A 16,959-nucleotide genomic window follows, 5' to 3' on the forward strand; every position below is an offset into this window, starting at 1 on the left:
AAACTAATATCACACTTTTCTGTTTCCAAAACAACTGTTCTGCCATGAGCAGAGAACAGCTCTTGCTAGCCAAGATGTAGTGACTGAGTGTCTAAACCACACATACTTGAAGAACAAGAATATTAATTTGAGGTGGCGTTCCTGAGGCAGACACTAACACGGGTCTCTGGCATGCAGCTGCCAGGCTGCGTTTACCACATGCGCTGACTTCTCTCCCGGCAGTTCCATGACGGGAATTGAAATGCTTTCTGTGCTATTATTAGCTGTTCCACAGAACTCCTCGAAACGCTAAAGGCTTACTATTGTCTGGCTCTTTTCATAAGTCTACAACTCTCCAAAGCATAGGAGCCCACTCCCCAAACTTCCTGATAAGACCCATGGACAAGTTCTAAAGGCCTAGCTTCAGACTAATTTTTGGAAAACATTGCCTTAGCTGTGTCCCAGGGACTCTGTATCTTTGTTCTCATTAGTTAAAAAGAACTTCTTGACTTCTGCCTTAGTTTCATTATTTGCCCAAAAGTCAAATAGAGAAGCTAAAAACTGCGTTCAGTCCAAATAGCCACTGAGAATGACAACCTAGCACCAAAAGATACAGTGGAATCTTCAGAAATTGCTAGACATTGTTACTGGAGATCACTTGAGAGTTTTGCATGTATAAAGCCCCAATCCCAAGTCCTTGGCATTTCTAATTCAGTGGGTTATAATAGAAAGAGTTAAGGGCTGGGGGTGACAGCCTCCTGTCTGATCCTTACGTAGTGGGCACTCTCAGCGTTGGCAGGCGAGATGGTAACATGAGGCCATCGGTTCATATCCTGCCTTACTCCCAGGACCTTGTATCCCCTGAAATAATGTATGTAGAAAAATCTTCAGCCATCTGTAAACGTGAGTAGCTATTGTTATACTGAGCAGTAATGTTGTAGACAGCAGTTCAGGCCCGGCCTTATGCACAGATGCTCCAGATTGCTGTGGGGGTTTATGAAGCTCTAGGGAAGGCCACCCAGGGCTGAAGCTAAAGGCTGCATATCTTGATCAGTATACATTTTTTCCTGGTCCCAAGATAGTCAAGGAAATGAACTGTGTTGAGAGAATGCTAGTAAAGTGTTGGGTGGGCCTGACTCACCCTTTTCCAAATGTGGGGCACAGGAATGGCAGTGAGCTGCAGGCTTATATTACATTTAATTATAGTTTCATGATCTCTCAAAACCACTTTGAGGGCATAGTAATTGATGGCGATGGGGCAATAGGATCTTTTGGAATTACCGGATTGAAAGACACAAACACATGGATCCATTAAGGAGAGCTGGGGGTGTGTTTCTGAGCTTGGTATCAAGGCTGATGGAGCCTCTGTCCAGCAGGAAGAGACTGAATGGTGGGTCTGACTCTGTGGAGCAGATGCTATGTTTCTGCCTCCAGAAAAAGCCTCCAGCAATCCGATTGGATATCTCTGTTCTTTTCCAGCTCCTTACGTGACGTACCTAAATAAAGACCCATCGGCCCCGTGCTCTCTGACTGATGCACTGGATCACTTCCAAGTGGACAGCCTGGATGAAATAATCCCCAATGACCTGAAGAAGAGTGACCTGCCTCCCCAGCATGCTCCCCGCAACATCACCGTGGTGGCCGTGGAAGGCTGCCACTCATTTGTCATTGTGGACTGGGACAAAGCCACCCCAGGAGATGTGGTCACAGGTGTGTCCTAAGCAGATATCAGAGTTCCCATGATCTGTAGGTGGGAAATGTGGACAATAAAGAATGATAGATGAGTGGATGGGTGCATGCATGGATGAGTGGGTTGGATGGGTTGGATAGATGAATGGGATGATGGGTAGATGTCTTCCTTCAACTGGATAAAATATAGGCAACAATGGAAGCCTCATGGGGTAGGGTAAGGAGTACTGGATGGAAGTCAGAAGTCCTAAATCCTCTTCCCAGATTGATTTGCGTGATCTTGAGCTCAGTACTTCATCTTTCTGGGCTTTGATTTCCCCATATGCATACATCTCTAACATCCTGTAATCTTGCAGATGGCCAGGGGGTCCAGCTAGCCCCTTGCAGGATCAGATCCTGCAGTGAGCATGACCATAAGCTCCCACTGGGCCACACAGCTGTCCCTTGTTGGAGTCAGCCCTGGGCTTGTGCCTCTGCCTCTTTCTCTCCTTTCACATCTGCTGGGTGCTTCCAGACAAATCTGGGTGCTTCTCAGTTCCTTATGTGGGAATTGGAGGTGATGAAAAAATGCCCAAGGATCTTGAGCCTCCTTGGCCTCTGAGATGTTTGAATTCACTCTGCCAAGGACATATTTGAAGATACATCTTGAAATTTAAGTTCTTATGGAAAGAGAATTGATATTTTCTGTGAATAGTTGCAAATGTTTTTTTCTGGGCCTCTGAGCTGTGTAAGAGGAAGAAGTATGGCTGTGGCTGTGTGTGTCTCTGACTGGGAGGTAGCAGTCGCATTAGAGGTCAGCGTTTGACATCCTCTGCCATTATTGTGCTAGTGCACTTCGCACAATTCAAAATTTCTAGTGCTTGTCTTGGTGTTCCCACTATTATATCTTACAATGAAAAAATGTGTCCAAGAATATCCAAAGAGCATCTTCCCTTGTGGAATTTGTACAGCAGCTCAAAAGCTAGACTAGAATAGGGGATACAGAAAAGAAGGCTTCTGGGTGTCCTGCCAGGTGAGACTGAAGGGCCTGGGGTGCAGGGAGGGTGTGGGATTAAGGAGTTCGAGTCTTTAGCGGAAGTCAAAGTGCAGTCCTGGGTAGGTGCTACATGGACTGCCGTGAAGTCTATGGTGTTCCGAATAGAATGCAAATCAATCAATGGAAGGAGGCAAGCTTATAATCAAACAGCCAGAAAATATTTTTATTAATTGAACACACTTCTGTGTGAGTGGTAATTTTTATTATTTATTTATTTATTTTTATTGTACTTTAAGTTTTAGGGTACATGTGCACAATGTGCAGGTTTGTTACATGTGTATCCATGTGCCATGTTGGTGTGCTGCACCCATTAACTTGTCATTTAGCATTAGGTGTATCTCCTAATGCTATCGCTCCCCTTGTGAATGGTAATTTTTAAAAGCAAGCAAGAAAGCATACAGAAAAAATAATTTAAAACCTTTAAGCTGTTTAGCTTTTGACCTCTTGCATAACAGATATTACTCAACATAAATATATCACTGCGCCCTGATTCAAGGGGCTTCTAAGAAACATTGGCTGCAGAATGAGAGTGTATTGGCCCCACGAAACATGCCTCAAGGGTTCTTGCAGTGAAGAAGGAGCTTTCAGAGAACTCCCAACAAATGTCTCTGAGACGTAATTCAGATGTGATTTCTGTATTGTCCTGTAGAGGTCGGGCTTCTGAAACACCCATGCCTGGGCATTCCAAGCCATTCAAAGCTCCCTAGAGCCTTAGCGTCCTCACATGCCCCACCCTGCACCTCATCTGAAACGAAACCTCAGAGCCCTAATCATGAGTACTCATGACACTGGCATAAATAATATGGATGAGGTGTTTATAGGGCACTCCCAATACAGAGCCGTGCCAACTCCTGTCAAGCTGATTACTGTGGAACACTGCAGCACATGACACCCTGTGGTGTGGGGGAAAACACCAGACTCCACAAGGCTCAGAGAGAGAATAGCTGCAGCTCGTCATCCATTAGTGAACCAAACACCAGCTCTTTCACCTGCAGAACAACGAAGCCAAGTGGATACATCCTAAACTTAAATGAAGCATCACATTATCGGGCCCTGCAGTTGAATCCTGCTGGCTACATGGATGTTGTATGCTCTGCTCATTTTCACCTGCCATTCTTTCTTTCACAAGCAGTCAAGTCAATGTGTAATGAGGGGGTGCCCAAACAGTGTGAAACTCCTGGAATTCCTGCCTGCAACCTGTTTGCTTTCCCAAATCTCTCGTGATGAATGAAGTTATTACTTTATTAGGAGTGATTCTGTAGGAAATCACCAATGTGATGACCTCTTAGTTTTCCAGGACCAGCTTATCAGTCACTTTCAGGACTGGTTTTGATGAGAACAACAGAGAGACCAGGAGTTATGCTGTGCTCAGCAAGCACCTTATCAAAACCCCAAAGCCCTCAAAACCCAGACGCAGGGTCAGCCGAGAAACCAGTGCCTTACATGGGAACCGCAGGGTTCTGATGGAAGCCAGAGGTGCAAGAGTCTAAGCTTTGCCAACTCCATTGGAAGCCAGGTTTCCGTGGCGCACGTGTGACCTCCGTCCCCTCTGGGGTGGGCCATTGTGTGCAGCACCAGTGGAAGCATGCAGGGCTTGACGACACTGTGCCAGAGGGGAAATGCCGTGGGGAGGGCAGCAACTCTTCCTAAGTTCAATGACTCTCCTCCAGGGAACAGTGTGGGGAGGGCTCCAGGGTCCAGTTCATCTGGCTTCCAGGCCCAGCTTGCCCATTTGTTAGTTGTGTGACACTAATCAGTGATCATAGGGTGCTAAATAAAATCACGTGCACCTCTTAGGTGCATTCGATGTTATTGATCTTTTCCTTCTTCTTAACTTGTGTGATCTCTCTCAACCTCTTCATCTCCTTGCCGGCTTGTACAACATTCAGTGGTGGAATTTCTCAAGGCTTGGTCCTGGGGCCTCTTTTCCTCTTGCTCATGCACATGGTTTTAATTCATCTCAGAAATGAGTCATTGATTTATATCTCAAGGCCAGGCGATCCTCTCCTCTGAGCCCCAAATAGTAAAATCAGATGCAAATCATAAAATCATTTGATGTCATCACTGGGATGTCTCCAGAGCATCTCAGACTTGGTGTATAAAAAATTAGACTCATCCTGGCTAACATGGTGAAACCCCGTCTTTACTAAACATACAAAAAAATTAGCTGGGCGTGGTGGTGGATGCCTGTAGTCCCAGCTACTCGGGAGGCTGGGGCAGGAGAATGTTGTGAACCTGGGAGGCAGAGCTTGCAGTGAGCCGAGATAGCGCCACTGCACTCCAGCCAAAAAAAAAAAAATCAGACTAACGATCCTTCCCATCCTTCCCATTCCCAAATCTGGCCCTCATCTGTGTTTCCCATTTCAGAGAACTGTCCCACTTTCCACACATTTGCTCAAGCCTGAAGCCTTAGAAGCATCTTCAAGTCTCCTTCTATCTCACTTCTATATTCAACTCATCATTAAATCTGGTCAATGTTGCCATCTGGATTCCTCTTGAACCCATCTATTTCTCTCCATTAGGTGCCGTGCTCATCTAAGCTATTGCCATCTCTCACCTGGTTACTGTAAGAGCTGTCTAACTAGACTGTCCCATCCACATCTGCACTCCCACGCCCAATCCAGTTGGCATTCTGCACAGGAGAGATGTGTTGAATATGCAGACCTAATTGTATAGGTTTAATGTCTTAACTGTCTTTCCCTTTCTTTTAGAATGAAAAGCAAAAGCCTAGCGTGGCCCAAGGGTGCTGCCTAGTTTTCCCATCTGTGCTGCTTCAGCTTCAGCTCATGCCACACATTCCTGTCACTTATGGTTTCCAGCCACACTGCCTTCTCCTGGGTCCTCCCTCTTCAGTGTCTTGCCCAGGATTCCCACTACCTTGAATCCGTCCCACCTCCTACCACACAGCTTATCTGCTTCTTATCCTTCAGATGTCAACTCCTTTTCTGTGACCCCAGGGAAGCTCTTTGTGTCCTCCTTTATGGGCCAGCTCCCGCTACACACCCTCTCACAGCATCGTGGACTGGTCCTGCAGAGCACTCAACTCAGCTGTGTAATTCTATTTCCCAGTGCACCTTGCTGCTTCATGAACTCCTGGTCACTACTTTATCTCCAGCACTTAGTATAATGTTTGGCAAATAGTAGTTGCACAACAAATATTTGTTGAATGAATCAATACTTGTGAACTTAGACATTTAACCTATTGCTAAGACTCAGTTTCCTCATGTGTCAAAATGAGGAAGGCAATACCTACATACTAGGATCATGAGGATTAATCAAAGTCAAATTCAATTGAGAGTACCTAGTTGGCATAATGTTTGGCTCAAAGGAAGTGCTTGACAAATGTTTTCTCCTTCTGTGTATACATAAGAGACCTAGGATATGGGATGCGCTGAGCTGTGGGATGAACTTTACTTTGCCTCCTGGGACAGCTGTAAAGGCTGGGCAGGTGTCAGGGCCAAGGATGCACCCGCTGAGGTCTGTTATTAGCAATAAGACAGAGCAGGTTGGACAATAGAAAGAAGAGCTGCCTCACTGCTGTGATTAGACAGTGAGGGCAAGGGCAGCACAGATACTGAGCAATGAGAAATCGCAGGACAGCCTTCACCAAGTGGGCATGGGACCCCTGGGTGTGTGGGGTCTCTTAGTCCCACACACACGCACAGCATCCACCAGCAACATTCTTCGTTTCCTGTGCAGGGCAATGGTGTACTATCTTACCAGGAAGTCCTTAAATACATGTGTGGAGGGCGCTGCTTTTTTCTTCTGCTTTTGTTTTTCTCTGTGTGATCAAGATGAGACGTGATTAGTTCTGAGGCGATGGGGAAGGCTGGGGAATGAGCAAGAGAAGTAAGGGGCCAGCAGGTCATCAGGAAGTGTCTTAGTTTTGTCATCCCCATCTGGATTCAGCAGAAGGTACCAGCGTTACATCCCATCCTGTCCCACGGTGCCGCGTTCCCTCCTTCCTATAGTTCCCACATGGAGCTGCATCTGCAGCTTTGCCTCACTCCTGTCCTCAGTGGGTTACATCTTGTGTGTGACTTGGTTCCTTGGTGTCCATTGGGCTCTTTCCTGTTTCCATTTTCAGGTTACTTGGTTTACAGTGCATCCTATGAAGACTTCATCAGGAACAAGTGGTCCACTCAAGCTTCATCAGTAACTCACTTGCCCATTGAGAACCTGAAGCCCAACACGAGGTATGATGTGTCAGTCATTTAGAAAAGATGAGACCCGTGTGGATGGTCACTGATTTGCTTTGGTTGGAAATGAAGGGAGGAATCAAAATTTTTTTGTGATTTCTTTGAATACCCTGTTTGGTTCTAATAGAATGTCAGTGTGTGCTCACCATATGTCCTATAAGTTTCTTAGAAGAAATGACTGTATGTATTGTCATTGTTAGGCTATTGTGCTTATATTTTCCTCCCTGTTTACCTAAACACTACCTGCCATTAGGGAAAGAAAAGTTGTTATCTGTGTTGAAAGAATTGGTCCATTTTTAGTCCCAATATTGTGACACTAGGCATCATAACCTTCATATGTAAAAATGGAGCCGCAATCACTAAACACTTTAATGAACTGGTTCCCAAACTCTGTGATGTAGAAGTTCACATCATTCAAGAAAGATGCATTTTACACATTTGTAGAGGTTATAAGCATGTCTTCATAAACTAGGTGTGGCTGGCCAGAGAATCATTTTGGAAGCCAGAGTTTATGGCCCTTGGTGTGAAATTGGCAAAACTGGTTCCCAGGGCCACAAAGAAATTGACTGTTCGTTACCCTTTTATGCCATCTTGTTTTGGTGGTAATGACCCCCAGAAAGCTCCCGGGTGAGTGAGCATGGGAAAGCACCAAGCACTTGATGGTCAAGAAGAGTGCTGTGCTGGTAAACTGGCTCTCTGGAAAAAAAATTCCCTGGTTGATACCATTTGCCAATTTCTATGGTATAAATACTCCCATTTTGGCCAATTTTAAGCTACCATGGGCTTGCAGACTTCCTGAATACTTAATGACTGGCTCTCACAAGCTGGACAAATGGGTCCAGCAGACTGCTGTTGTGGGGAGCCACCATATTTGCTTAGCAAAGAGCTCGAAGTGAGGTGAGGGTGCACCCAAGGCCTCTCATTTTCTACACAGGCCGAGGAACATGAAGGAGGTTGGAACAAAATGGCCCTCATTAGATAGGCATGTGGTAAAGGGTGTAGAATCTGGACACTAGCTGTGGGCACTGAAACGCTACTGAATGAGCTGTGAATTTTCCTCAAGACATTTTAATGTGCCATTTGGTCCCGCTTGAGCTGAGCTTTCATAAATTGTTATGAATTTGGGAGTTTGGCAAATTAAAAGCAAGTAGTAAACCAAGAAATTGAGAAAGCACTTTCTTTTTTTAACTTTTCCCTAATAGTAATGTCAAATTAATTTTTTAATCAATTAGAGAAAACAAAACCAATGAAATTAGAGAAAATGGAGTCAATGTCTTTTTTTTTTTTGGCGTGTGCAGAGTGACAATGCTTTTGCAGCACAGCCTCAGTATCAAAAAGCCGAGAGGCCTTCCAGAGGCCTTGCCACAGAGCTACTTACAATAGAATCTGAATCACAGCCTCCTGACTCGCCGAGTCCAGTGTTATTTCCACAACTTCTGCTGCCAGACTAATACTGAGTTTTGAGTCATGTCAGGAGGGTTATGTAGGGCGATGGTTTACTTGTTCTTTCAACATGAGTGTGCATGGCTCATTCAGTCAGTCCTTACTACACACTTCGTGAGTGTGAGGTGGAACATCTGGGCTGGGCTGGGGAAAATACACATGGCCCTGCCCTCAAGGAGCTTACAGTCTGGTAGAAGAGGCAGATTTTTAAAAAAACAACATAAATATAAACCTCCCCGGGTGAGTGTTGTGAGGGAGAAGTACATCATGCTTTGAGAGTATATAATGGGGGGATTTTTTTCTTTGTGAGCTTGGAGATAGAGAGGGGAGTCAGACGAGGTTTTCTGGGAAAGTAATATTTGAACCATAAGAATCAGTTATCCTGCAGAGAAGCCTGTGCTCCCAGCAGAGAGGATGCCTCGAGGAAGTGTGTGTCCTAGGAAACAAAGGAGGCAGATTTGCAGGAAGGGTGAGGAGAGGTGAGACAGACAGTGCCAGGGGCCCTTGGGTTGGCCCCACACACACTCAGCGCCTTGGGGCAGAGGAGGAGCAGCAGCTGCTAATCTCCCTCTCCTGAGGTGCCCACCTGCTTATGTGCTCTTCTGGTAGAGACGCTGGCAGCTCCTCCTGCATTTCCTCAAAACCCTTCTGAGCAGCTGCTAAATTTTAGATCTAGGAAAGTGCAAGTGTGATGTAAGGATACTCATTTTCCCCTGTGTCACTGGAATGCAGATCATCTCTGGGGAACTCACTTTGGTCATCTCAGTTCTCATGGGGGCTGTCTTGAGAAACCAGCTTCTGAGTCAATCCAGGGGAGACCAGAAGTCAGTCTACCCAAAAGATGGGCCAGGGCATAAAAGTGAGCTTTGGTTATTTACAACTGGATCTTGCTTTTGACTTTAAGTGAGCGTTGTCTACCTTAGTCACCAGACAGAGTCCCAAAGAACTCTTCGGAGTCTGCATATTTTAAATCCATACTTAAAACACACAGATTTGTCACGATTGATGCTGTTCAAAAGAAGGTGCCAGAAGCTTATATAAGAAGGCGAGGCATGGATTGCTTTTGTTACTTGGCTGAGGCAGAGACTATTCAGAGTATGAAATGTATACTTTAGCCCATTGAAAAAGTTTCATGTGGATTTTAAAAATGGAATTCTACTTTTTGCATAATTTCATATTGTTTTTCAGCTCAGCATATTTAAATTTACTTTGATAGCTTAGGTGAGGTTCTAATGGGAGTATGTCTTTGGAATGGCCACACGTGAGTTTCTGGAGGCCTAGGATCATTGTGTCAACAGGGAAGGTGGATTTGGAGAATATTTAGGTTTCAGTGTCAAAACAAAATCGATACAAACAGATCCATCTGAATAGTGGTTCTCAGCCCGTCAGTCACCCTTCTGCCACCTCCTTGATGGCATAGAGGCACTTCCCTCCGTGGGGTTGACTACTCAGCAGAAGTGTCCCGTGGAGCCCCTGAGTATGCATCCTTCCTTATGTTTTAATTTCCTTTTCAAAAAAAGTATCTGTAAAGTTTGCCCAGGACTGCAAATGTATGCCAAACCCACTGCTCAAACTGCCTGCAGAGTTTTGCCTTAAATAACTCCACAACCACTGCATAAAAGTACGTGTAACTGGGAAAGCATGAGCTGCTGAGTGAATTGAGATTTGGAAACTCATATGTTCTTAATTGTGCATATCTTTTTATTTAAATTGCAATAAAAAAGAATACTCCTAAATAAGACGCAAATGGCTTAGGAAGACTAATTTTACCCAATGGCTTTTCTTTGCTTTCTGTTTAATCAAACTCAAAGTAAAGTATCTCTGTTCTGAGGCCAGATACTGCCTTGGTGATCCAGCAGCTCAGAAGGCTTGAGGCCAAGGCTGTTGGTGCAATAGGCCTAATAACCCTTTGCTCTCTGAATAGGAATAATTCGCTTTTTAAAAATGTGCATTTTAATTAGTACATGGAATCTGTGTGCCTGACTTAATCAAATAAAGAATTTTATAACATTTAAGTGTGACATTCTTACTGGCCAAAAGCCAGAGAAGAGGTCCCTTATGAGCTCTCTAAAATGACAGAGCCACCAGGATTCTTTACCTCTGTCTTCATCTGTAAGTAGCTAAGCACTAAAAGAGCACATAAAATATCTAGAATCAAGAGGTGAGGAAAGCACAAAGATTAAGATATAGTGGGACACAAGTGTGGTGTTGGTCTTTATTACTTCTCTAACCACCATTCTTTTTCTCTTGCTTGTAAGAATGCAAATAAGATGCTTCAAGATTCAGTCTCCCTCCAGATGAGCTAGTTGACTCAGGCAGCGTGCTTTCCAGCACATTCTCTGTTCCAAGACAAAGTTTAGCCCTACAGAAAAGCCTCTCTCTCCAGATCTTTCCCCCTTCGCCTTCTTGGACTTGTTTGTCTTTCCTTGAGGCACAGAAGCTCATAACTCAGTGACTTTTAAGGTGGTCCCTTCCCAGCTCCAAAGCCAACCACAGCGTTTCTCGATGCACCCAAGACACCATTGTCATGTTAGCTTCACTGAAGAGGCAGCCTCCAGCCAGGTTCATCCTCTCTCTGTCAACCATAAGTTGCATGGTTGCTGGAGCAAACATCCTGCTCTTCTACATGGACTCCAGGGATATAATTAGGTTATAATTTGAATTTTGCTTTGTAGTGTTTTGCTCCACCACCCTCTCTCTCTTAGGCTGTGGGACTGAAGCGGAGACCGGAGTCTTAAACCTGAGCGAGAGCAGGGCTAGAGGAGCATCTCACCAGGGATGAGCTCAGGAGAGCCTGCGCAGAGCAGGGATGGTCCTGATGCAAAGGAATGCATGCTCAGCAAGCAACCTGTGTTCTAATATGTCCCTTCTATTGCCATTAGCCATGTGTCTCTGCTATGTTAATTGTATTGTTTAGAGAATTTATTCAAAACTGAGAAAGTTCAGAAAAAGACATGAAGAATCACTAGTGCTGTGTGCATTTGTAAAAAGTAGAACTCAAATCCTGTCATGGTTCAGCTGTTCAGTAGTTTGGGAGTCTGTTTTGTTACACAGAAATCAAATACATGTCTCTTTCAAAATATATTTTCTTCCAACTTCAGGTATTATTTTAAAGTGCAAGCACAAAATCCTCATGGCTATGGACCTATCAGCTCTTCAGTCTCATTTGTCACTGAATCAGGTATGAATGACTTCACGTTCTGATTTGTTTTACTTTTCTAGAAAATGAAATAAATAATCTAGCATGATGGCTACAATAGAATAAATCCTTACTTTTCTATTTAATGAGCTCATGTTGGATATCAGTTTCTAAAGTAAACATTATTTGCTTTGTGCTAGGTTAAAACTTGGATAATAAAATTAAAAGTAGTTTTCATGGGCTCTCTGAAGAACAGAAAGGTCAAATTCCAATGAAAGGAAAAAAATCTAGATTTCAACAACATAGGAAAGATAAAGTTGACTCTATCTGTACAAAATTTAGTTGCAGAGTTTTAAAAAAATTATTGCAAGCACCTGAAGAACACACATGTCATGTGGCTGACAGGAAGTTGCCTCTCCAATGAGCCAAGACATTGGATGCCCCCTTTAGTAGAAGGCAGAGATATCTTTAATTAATATTGAGAGGTTAATTACAATATCATTCAGTCTTACTTGCATTTTGGGGTGCTGGTGGGCAGAGTTCTCAGTCCCTTCAAGGAAATGTTCCTGGTCAGGGGTGGTGGCTCATGCCTGTAATCCCAACACTTTGGGAAGCCAAGGTGGGAGGATCTCTTGAGACCAGGAGTTCAAGAGCAGCTTGGGCAACACAGGGAGGTCTTGTTTCTACAAAAAAAATTTTTTTTTTTAATTAGCTAGGCATGGTGGTGCATACCTGTAGTCGCAGCTAGTCAGGAGACTGAAAAGGGAGGATGGTTTGAGCCCAGGAGGTTGAGCTCTAGTGAGCCGTGATCACGCCACAGCCCTCCAGCTTGGGTGACAGAGTGAGACCTTGTCTCTGAAAACATAGTTCCTATGACCTATGGTCTAATGTAGCACATGCAGAGCCAGCTACTGTGACAGTTCTTGGCCTAGAGACTTTTCCATGTAGGAAGCCAGGCTGAGTTCAGAGCAACCCAGCTGAGCCAGCCCTGCACCCAGCTTCCATTTGGCTAGATTACCTTCTACATGCAGCCTGATCCCAGCAAATGGGTCATTGGAAGATATTTTTAAGTGTAATGATTTAAAAATCTACTGAGTCAAAATAAATGAAAACATAAAATCTTTTCTAAGAATATGCTTTATGCCAGAAATGTAGGCAAAGGACCTCAAACATGTTTTCATCTATTTATTTAAGAAATATGTTTCTGTTAGTAATTAGGAAAGAGCAAGAGAAAACTATTATCTGTGGTTAATTTGCTAAAGTAAGGGATGTGTCTGTGATTATGGCTGCATTTCCTAAAAACAAGGTGGACCTTGGCAACTATCAGAATCAACATGAGAAAAACATTAAAAAAAAATTCAAATCCAAAAAGCTGTCAAGAAACCCTGATCTGAAATCTTTCTGAGAGTAAAAGTGATATACATGTAACTTCTGGAGCTGCAATCTAAAGTTTTGATAAAACAGCTGTCTTCTACCTTCTCCCCCAAGAAAAACTCCTAACTCATTCTTTATGGCCTCCAAGGGGTGGGTGAGGAAAATTCAAGGCCCCACCCTACCCTCTGAAAAAGAATCTGTCTAGGAAACACTTTCAATGAGCTCCCAGAGGAGGCTCACACACAAGAAAATTGGACGGTTAACTCTCTCTGGTCATCTTCCTTTATTCCATCAGTTTATTCAAGTTTCTTCTTCGTTTTGTGCTACCCTGCTGAAAATGGTTAGGCGAGCAACAGGAAAATGATCAAGTCAGTGAATTATGGCATTTGCCAAACATAACAATCTGAAAATTAATATAGAAAGTAAATGTAGTGTGTGACACAGGCTGTGCCATGAGGTCAGGTTTTGTCGTCTGTGCTGGTGTCATTTTGTTTGTTTCACTCCACCTGCCCTGGGGTATTTGGGACTTTTTTGGCAGACTGCTGAACTTCAGTTCAGAGCAGGAGAGCAAAGCAAGCATTTGACACTTACAGCTATGGTGCATCCGTCTATCTGGTGGATAGCAGAGGACATCAGCACAAATGATCTGTACAAAGCGCAGCCTAGGGAGATTTGGGGGTGATGGAAAGAAACACTTTGCATGCTGATTTTGGCAAGATTCCATGAACCTATGCAGGCGTGAACATTCATAGGATATATACCCTAAAACAGCAATTTACTGTATGATCATTTTTCAAAAATAAAAAAAGAATGGTCCAGATTTACCTAGTTCATGGCATTTTATAAAAATGAACTTGTTTGGCCGGGCATGGTGGCTCACGCCTGTAATCCCAGCACTTTGGGAGGCCAAGGCGTGCGGATCATGAGGTCAGGAGATCGAGACCATCTTGACTAACACAGTGAAACCCTGTCTCTACTAAAAATATAAAAAATTAGCTGGGCATGGTGGCGGGCACCTGTAGTCCCAGCTACTCGGGAGGCTGAGGCAGGAGAATGGGGTGAAGCCAAGAGACGGAGCTTGCAGTGAGCCAAGATTGTGCCACTGCACTCCAGCCTGGGTGACAGAGCGAGACTCCATCTAAAAATAAAATAAAATAAAAATACAATAAAAAATAAAAAATTAGCCAGGCATGGTGGCACATGCCTATAATCCCAGCTACTCAGGAGGCTGAGGCAGGAGAATCACTTGAACCCAGGAGGTGGAGGTTGTGGTGAGCCGAGATCATGCCATTGCACTCTAGCCTGGGCAACAAGAGCGAAACTCTGTCTCAAAAAAAAAAAAAAAAAGAACTTTTTCTAAAGCAGAATTCCTTAAAAAGCTAGTGTCATATTCTCTTAAGTGCTGTTACTTGGGCTAAGGTAGAGACAGGTTTTGCATTTGTTGAGGTATAAACGGCATACAGTAACCTGCACCTACTTGAAGTGTACATCTTAATATATTTTGAGTTGTGCTTATACCCATGAAGCCATTGTCACTGTCAAGATAGTGAGCATATCCATCTCCCAGACAGTTTCCTTCTGCTACTGTGCAATGCAGCTTTCCCAGTCCCCTTGTCTCTCCAGTTTATAGGCAAACATTCATCTGCTTCCTGTCACTATAGATTAGTTTGTACTTTCTAGATTTGGGTATCAGTAGACTCATACAGTATAAACTCCTTTGACTGGCTTCTCTCACCTAGCATAATCATTTTGAGATTCATCCAAACCATTGTGTATATCAGTAGTTCACTCTCTTTTACTAGTGAGCAGTGTTTCCTTGTATGGCTGTGCTACAGTTTGTTTACCTAGTCAGAGCACCTGTTGATAAACACTTGTGTTGTTTCTACTTTTTGACTATTACAAACAAAGATGCTATAAACATTTATGTGGAAGTGTTTGGATGGACATATGTTTCCATTTCTCTTGGATAAATGACTGAGTGGAATGGATGGATTGTACAGTAGGTGTACGCTCACCTTTTTAAGAAACCACCACACTATTTTCTAAAGGTAGACAATTTTTTTAAATGAGTACTGAATTATTTCGTAATACATAATATCAAAACCTTATTATTTTCAGGGATCCACAGCGTCTAGGTAAATAGCAACCCACTCTAACTAGAAAACAGTATTTCTCAAAAGGAAATGTTTAGAAAATAAAACCAAGGAAAACGTTGGCATCTATCAAACCTTATCTTTTTCTTTATTCTAATTTGGTTAGCTATTTCAGTTACACTAAATGTGTAATGCATGATTGTGAAATATGCACAAAGTCCATTATTTCTTTTTTATTCTACAGATAATCCCCTGCTTGTTGTGAGGCCCCCAGGTAAGTTTATCTTCTTGATAATCTGGACATTCTGGTAATCAAGTTAAATATTGAATATGAGATTGTTGTGATTACTCACAATTAGAAAGTCTGGACCATTTTCACAATTTTCTGTCAACTCGTATGCTTTCCTTGCAGTCTTCATCCTGATCTTCTTTATTCTGTGGGAAATAATGACCTGGGAATTTTAAAACAGAGCCATAGCAATCAACATCTATGAAAAAACATTATGGAGTAGCCAGTCCTATGAAACAGATACTTTATTTTCATGACTCATTTGAATATTTTAAATCACTGAAAATGTAGCAAAGTGCAACAAGTAAAACAGCAAGTTTTACGTTGCTTTTCAAGGAAATTGAGAAAGACTTGTTGCTTAAGGGCAAAACAGGTCTTCTGAGTGGCAAGAAGTGGAGTCTATGCAGAGGGACCTGGGGACAGGACGGCATGCCCCAAAAGACCAAATCTGCCATTACAGCTTATTTTCCTTGCCGTTTAAGGACTTCTTAACTCTGAGAATCCCTTATTGAAATGTGAACACTTTAAATACGTTCAGGTAAATGGAACACCCCAAATGTACTTTAGTACTAAAAAAGACAGAGAAAGAGAAGGAGGGTGGGAAAATTTTGCTCAAAAAAGCCCTGCAAGGCCAGGTGCAGTGGCTCACTCCTGTAATCCCAGCACTTTGGGAGGCCAAGGCGGGCGGATCGCAAGGTCAGGAGTTTGAGACCAGCCTGACCAATATGGTGAAACCCCGTCTCTACTAAAAATACAAAAATTAGCTGGGCGTGGTGGCATGCTCCTGTAATCCTAGCTACTCAGGAGGCTGAGGCAGGATAATCCCTTGAACCCGGGAGGTGGAGGTTGCAGTGAGCCGAGATCGTGCCACTGCACTCCAGCCTGGGTGACAGAGCGAGACTCCATCAAAAACAAAACAAACAACAACAACAACGACACAAACAAACAAACAAACAAACAGCCCTGTAAGGAAAGGAAGGCCCAGGAAGGAAGTCTAATTTGCTAGCACTTTGTGTGAGAGACACACTGTGGAGTGCTTGCCCTTAGCAGGTGTGTTTTGTGTTGTCAAGGCGGTGAGCCTATCTGGATCCCATTCGCTTTCAAACATGATCCCAGCTACACGGACTGCCACGGACGGCAATATGTGAAGCGCACGTGGTATCGAAAGTTCGTTGGAGTTGTTCTTTGTAATTCACTGAGGTATAAAATCTACCTCAGTGACAACCTGAAAGGTAAGTCTTTGTGCATGGTTGGCTGTGGGAGGTATGGAACATTTTGATTTATGAAGTACTAACTTGGCACCACAGGTGCATCAGAAGGTTTATGAGGGCTGGAACTACGATTATGGCTCACTCTGCCTCTAATACAAACCAATTTTACAGATCCTACTTTGAGGATACTAGTTTTTACACTGGCAACCTAAAAATATTTTAAAAGATTTGCTTTGTTGGTCGGGCACAGTGGCTCACACCTGTAATCGCAGCACTTTGGGAGGCCGAGGTGGGTGGATTACTTGAGATCAGGAATTCAAGACCAGCCTGGCCAACATGGTGGAATCCATCTCTACTAAAAAGAAATGAAAAATGAACAAATGAAAAATTCACTATGTCTGAGGAATGACATAGTGACTGGCTATGTCATTCCAAAATTCTGTTAGAAATCTAGGTTGTTTTTTTTTTTTTGCCACTAATACAATAATAATGAGTACGAGCACGAGC

The 16,959-nt window shown here is 43.4% G+C and overlaps 1 protein-coding gene across 1 annotated transcript in view; it reads left to right on the plus strand.

The window, feature by feature from the left end:
• Nucleotides 1-16,959, plus strand: part of FNDC1 (fibronectin type III domain containing 1) — a 102,214-nt gene that overhangs the window by 80,050 nt on the left and 5,205 nt on the right. The window contains exons 17-21 of the mRNA XM_032165971.2: nt 1,459-1,689; nt 6,792-6,900; nt 11,448-11,527; nt 15,197-15,226; nt 16,312-16,473. Coding sequence (XP_032021862.1) covers nt 1,459-1,689; nt 6,792-6,900; nt 11,448-11,527; nt 15,197-15,226; nt 16,312-16,473 — 612 coding nt within the window. The remainder of the gene's footprint in view (nt 1-1,458; nt 1,690-6,791; nt 6,901-11,447; nt 11,528-15,196; nt 15,227-16,311; nt 16,474-16,959) is intronic.

Source organism: Hylobates moloch, unplaced genomic scaffold (genome assembly GCF_009828535.3).
Source record: "Hylobates moloch isolate HMO894 unplaced genomic scaffold, HMol_V3 SCAFFOLD_2, whole genome shotgun sequence".
Classification (NCBI taxonomy): domain Eukaryota; kingdom Metazoa; phylum Chordata; class Mammalia; order Primates; family Hylobatidae; genus Hylobates; species Hylobates moloch.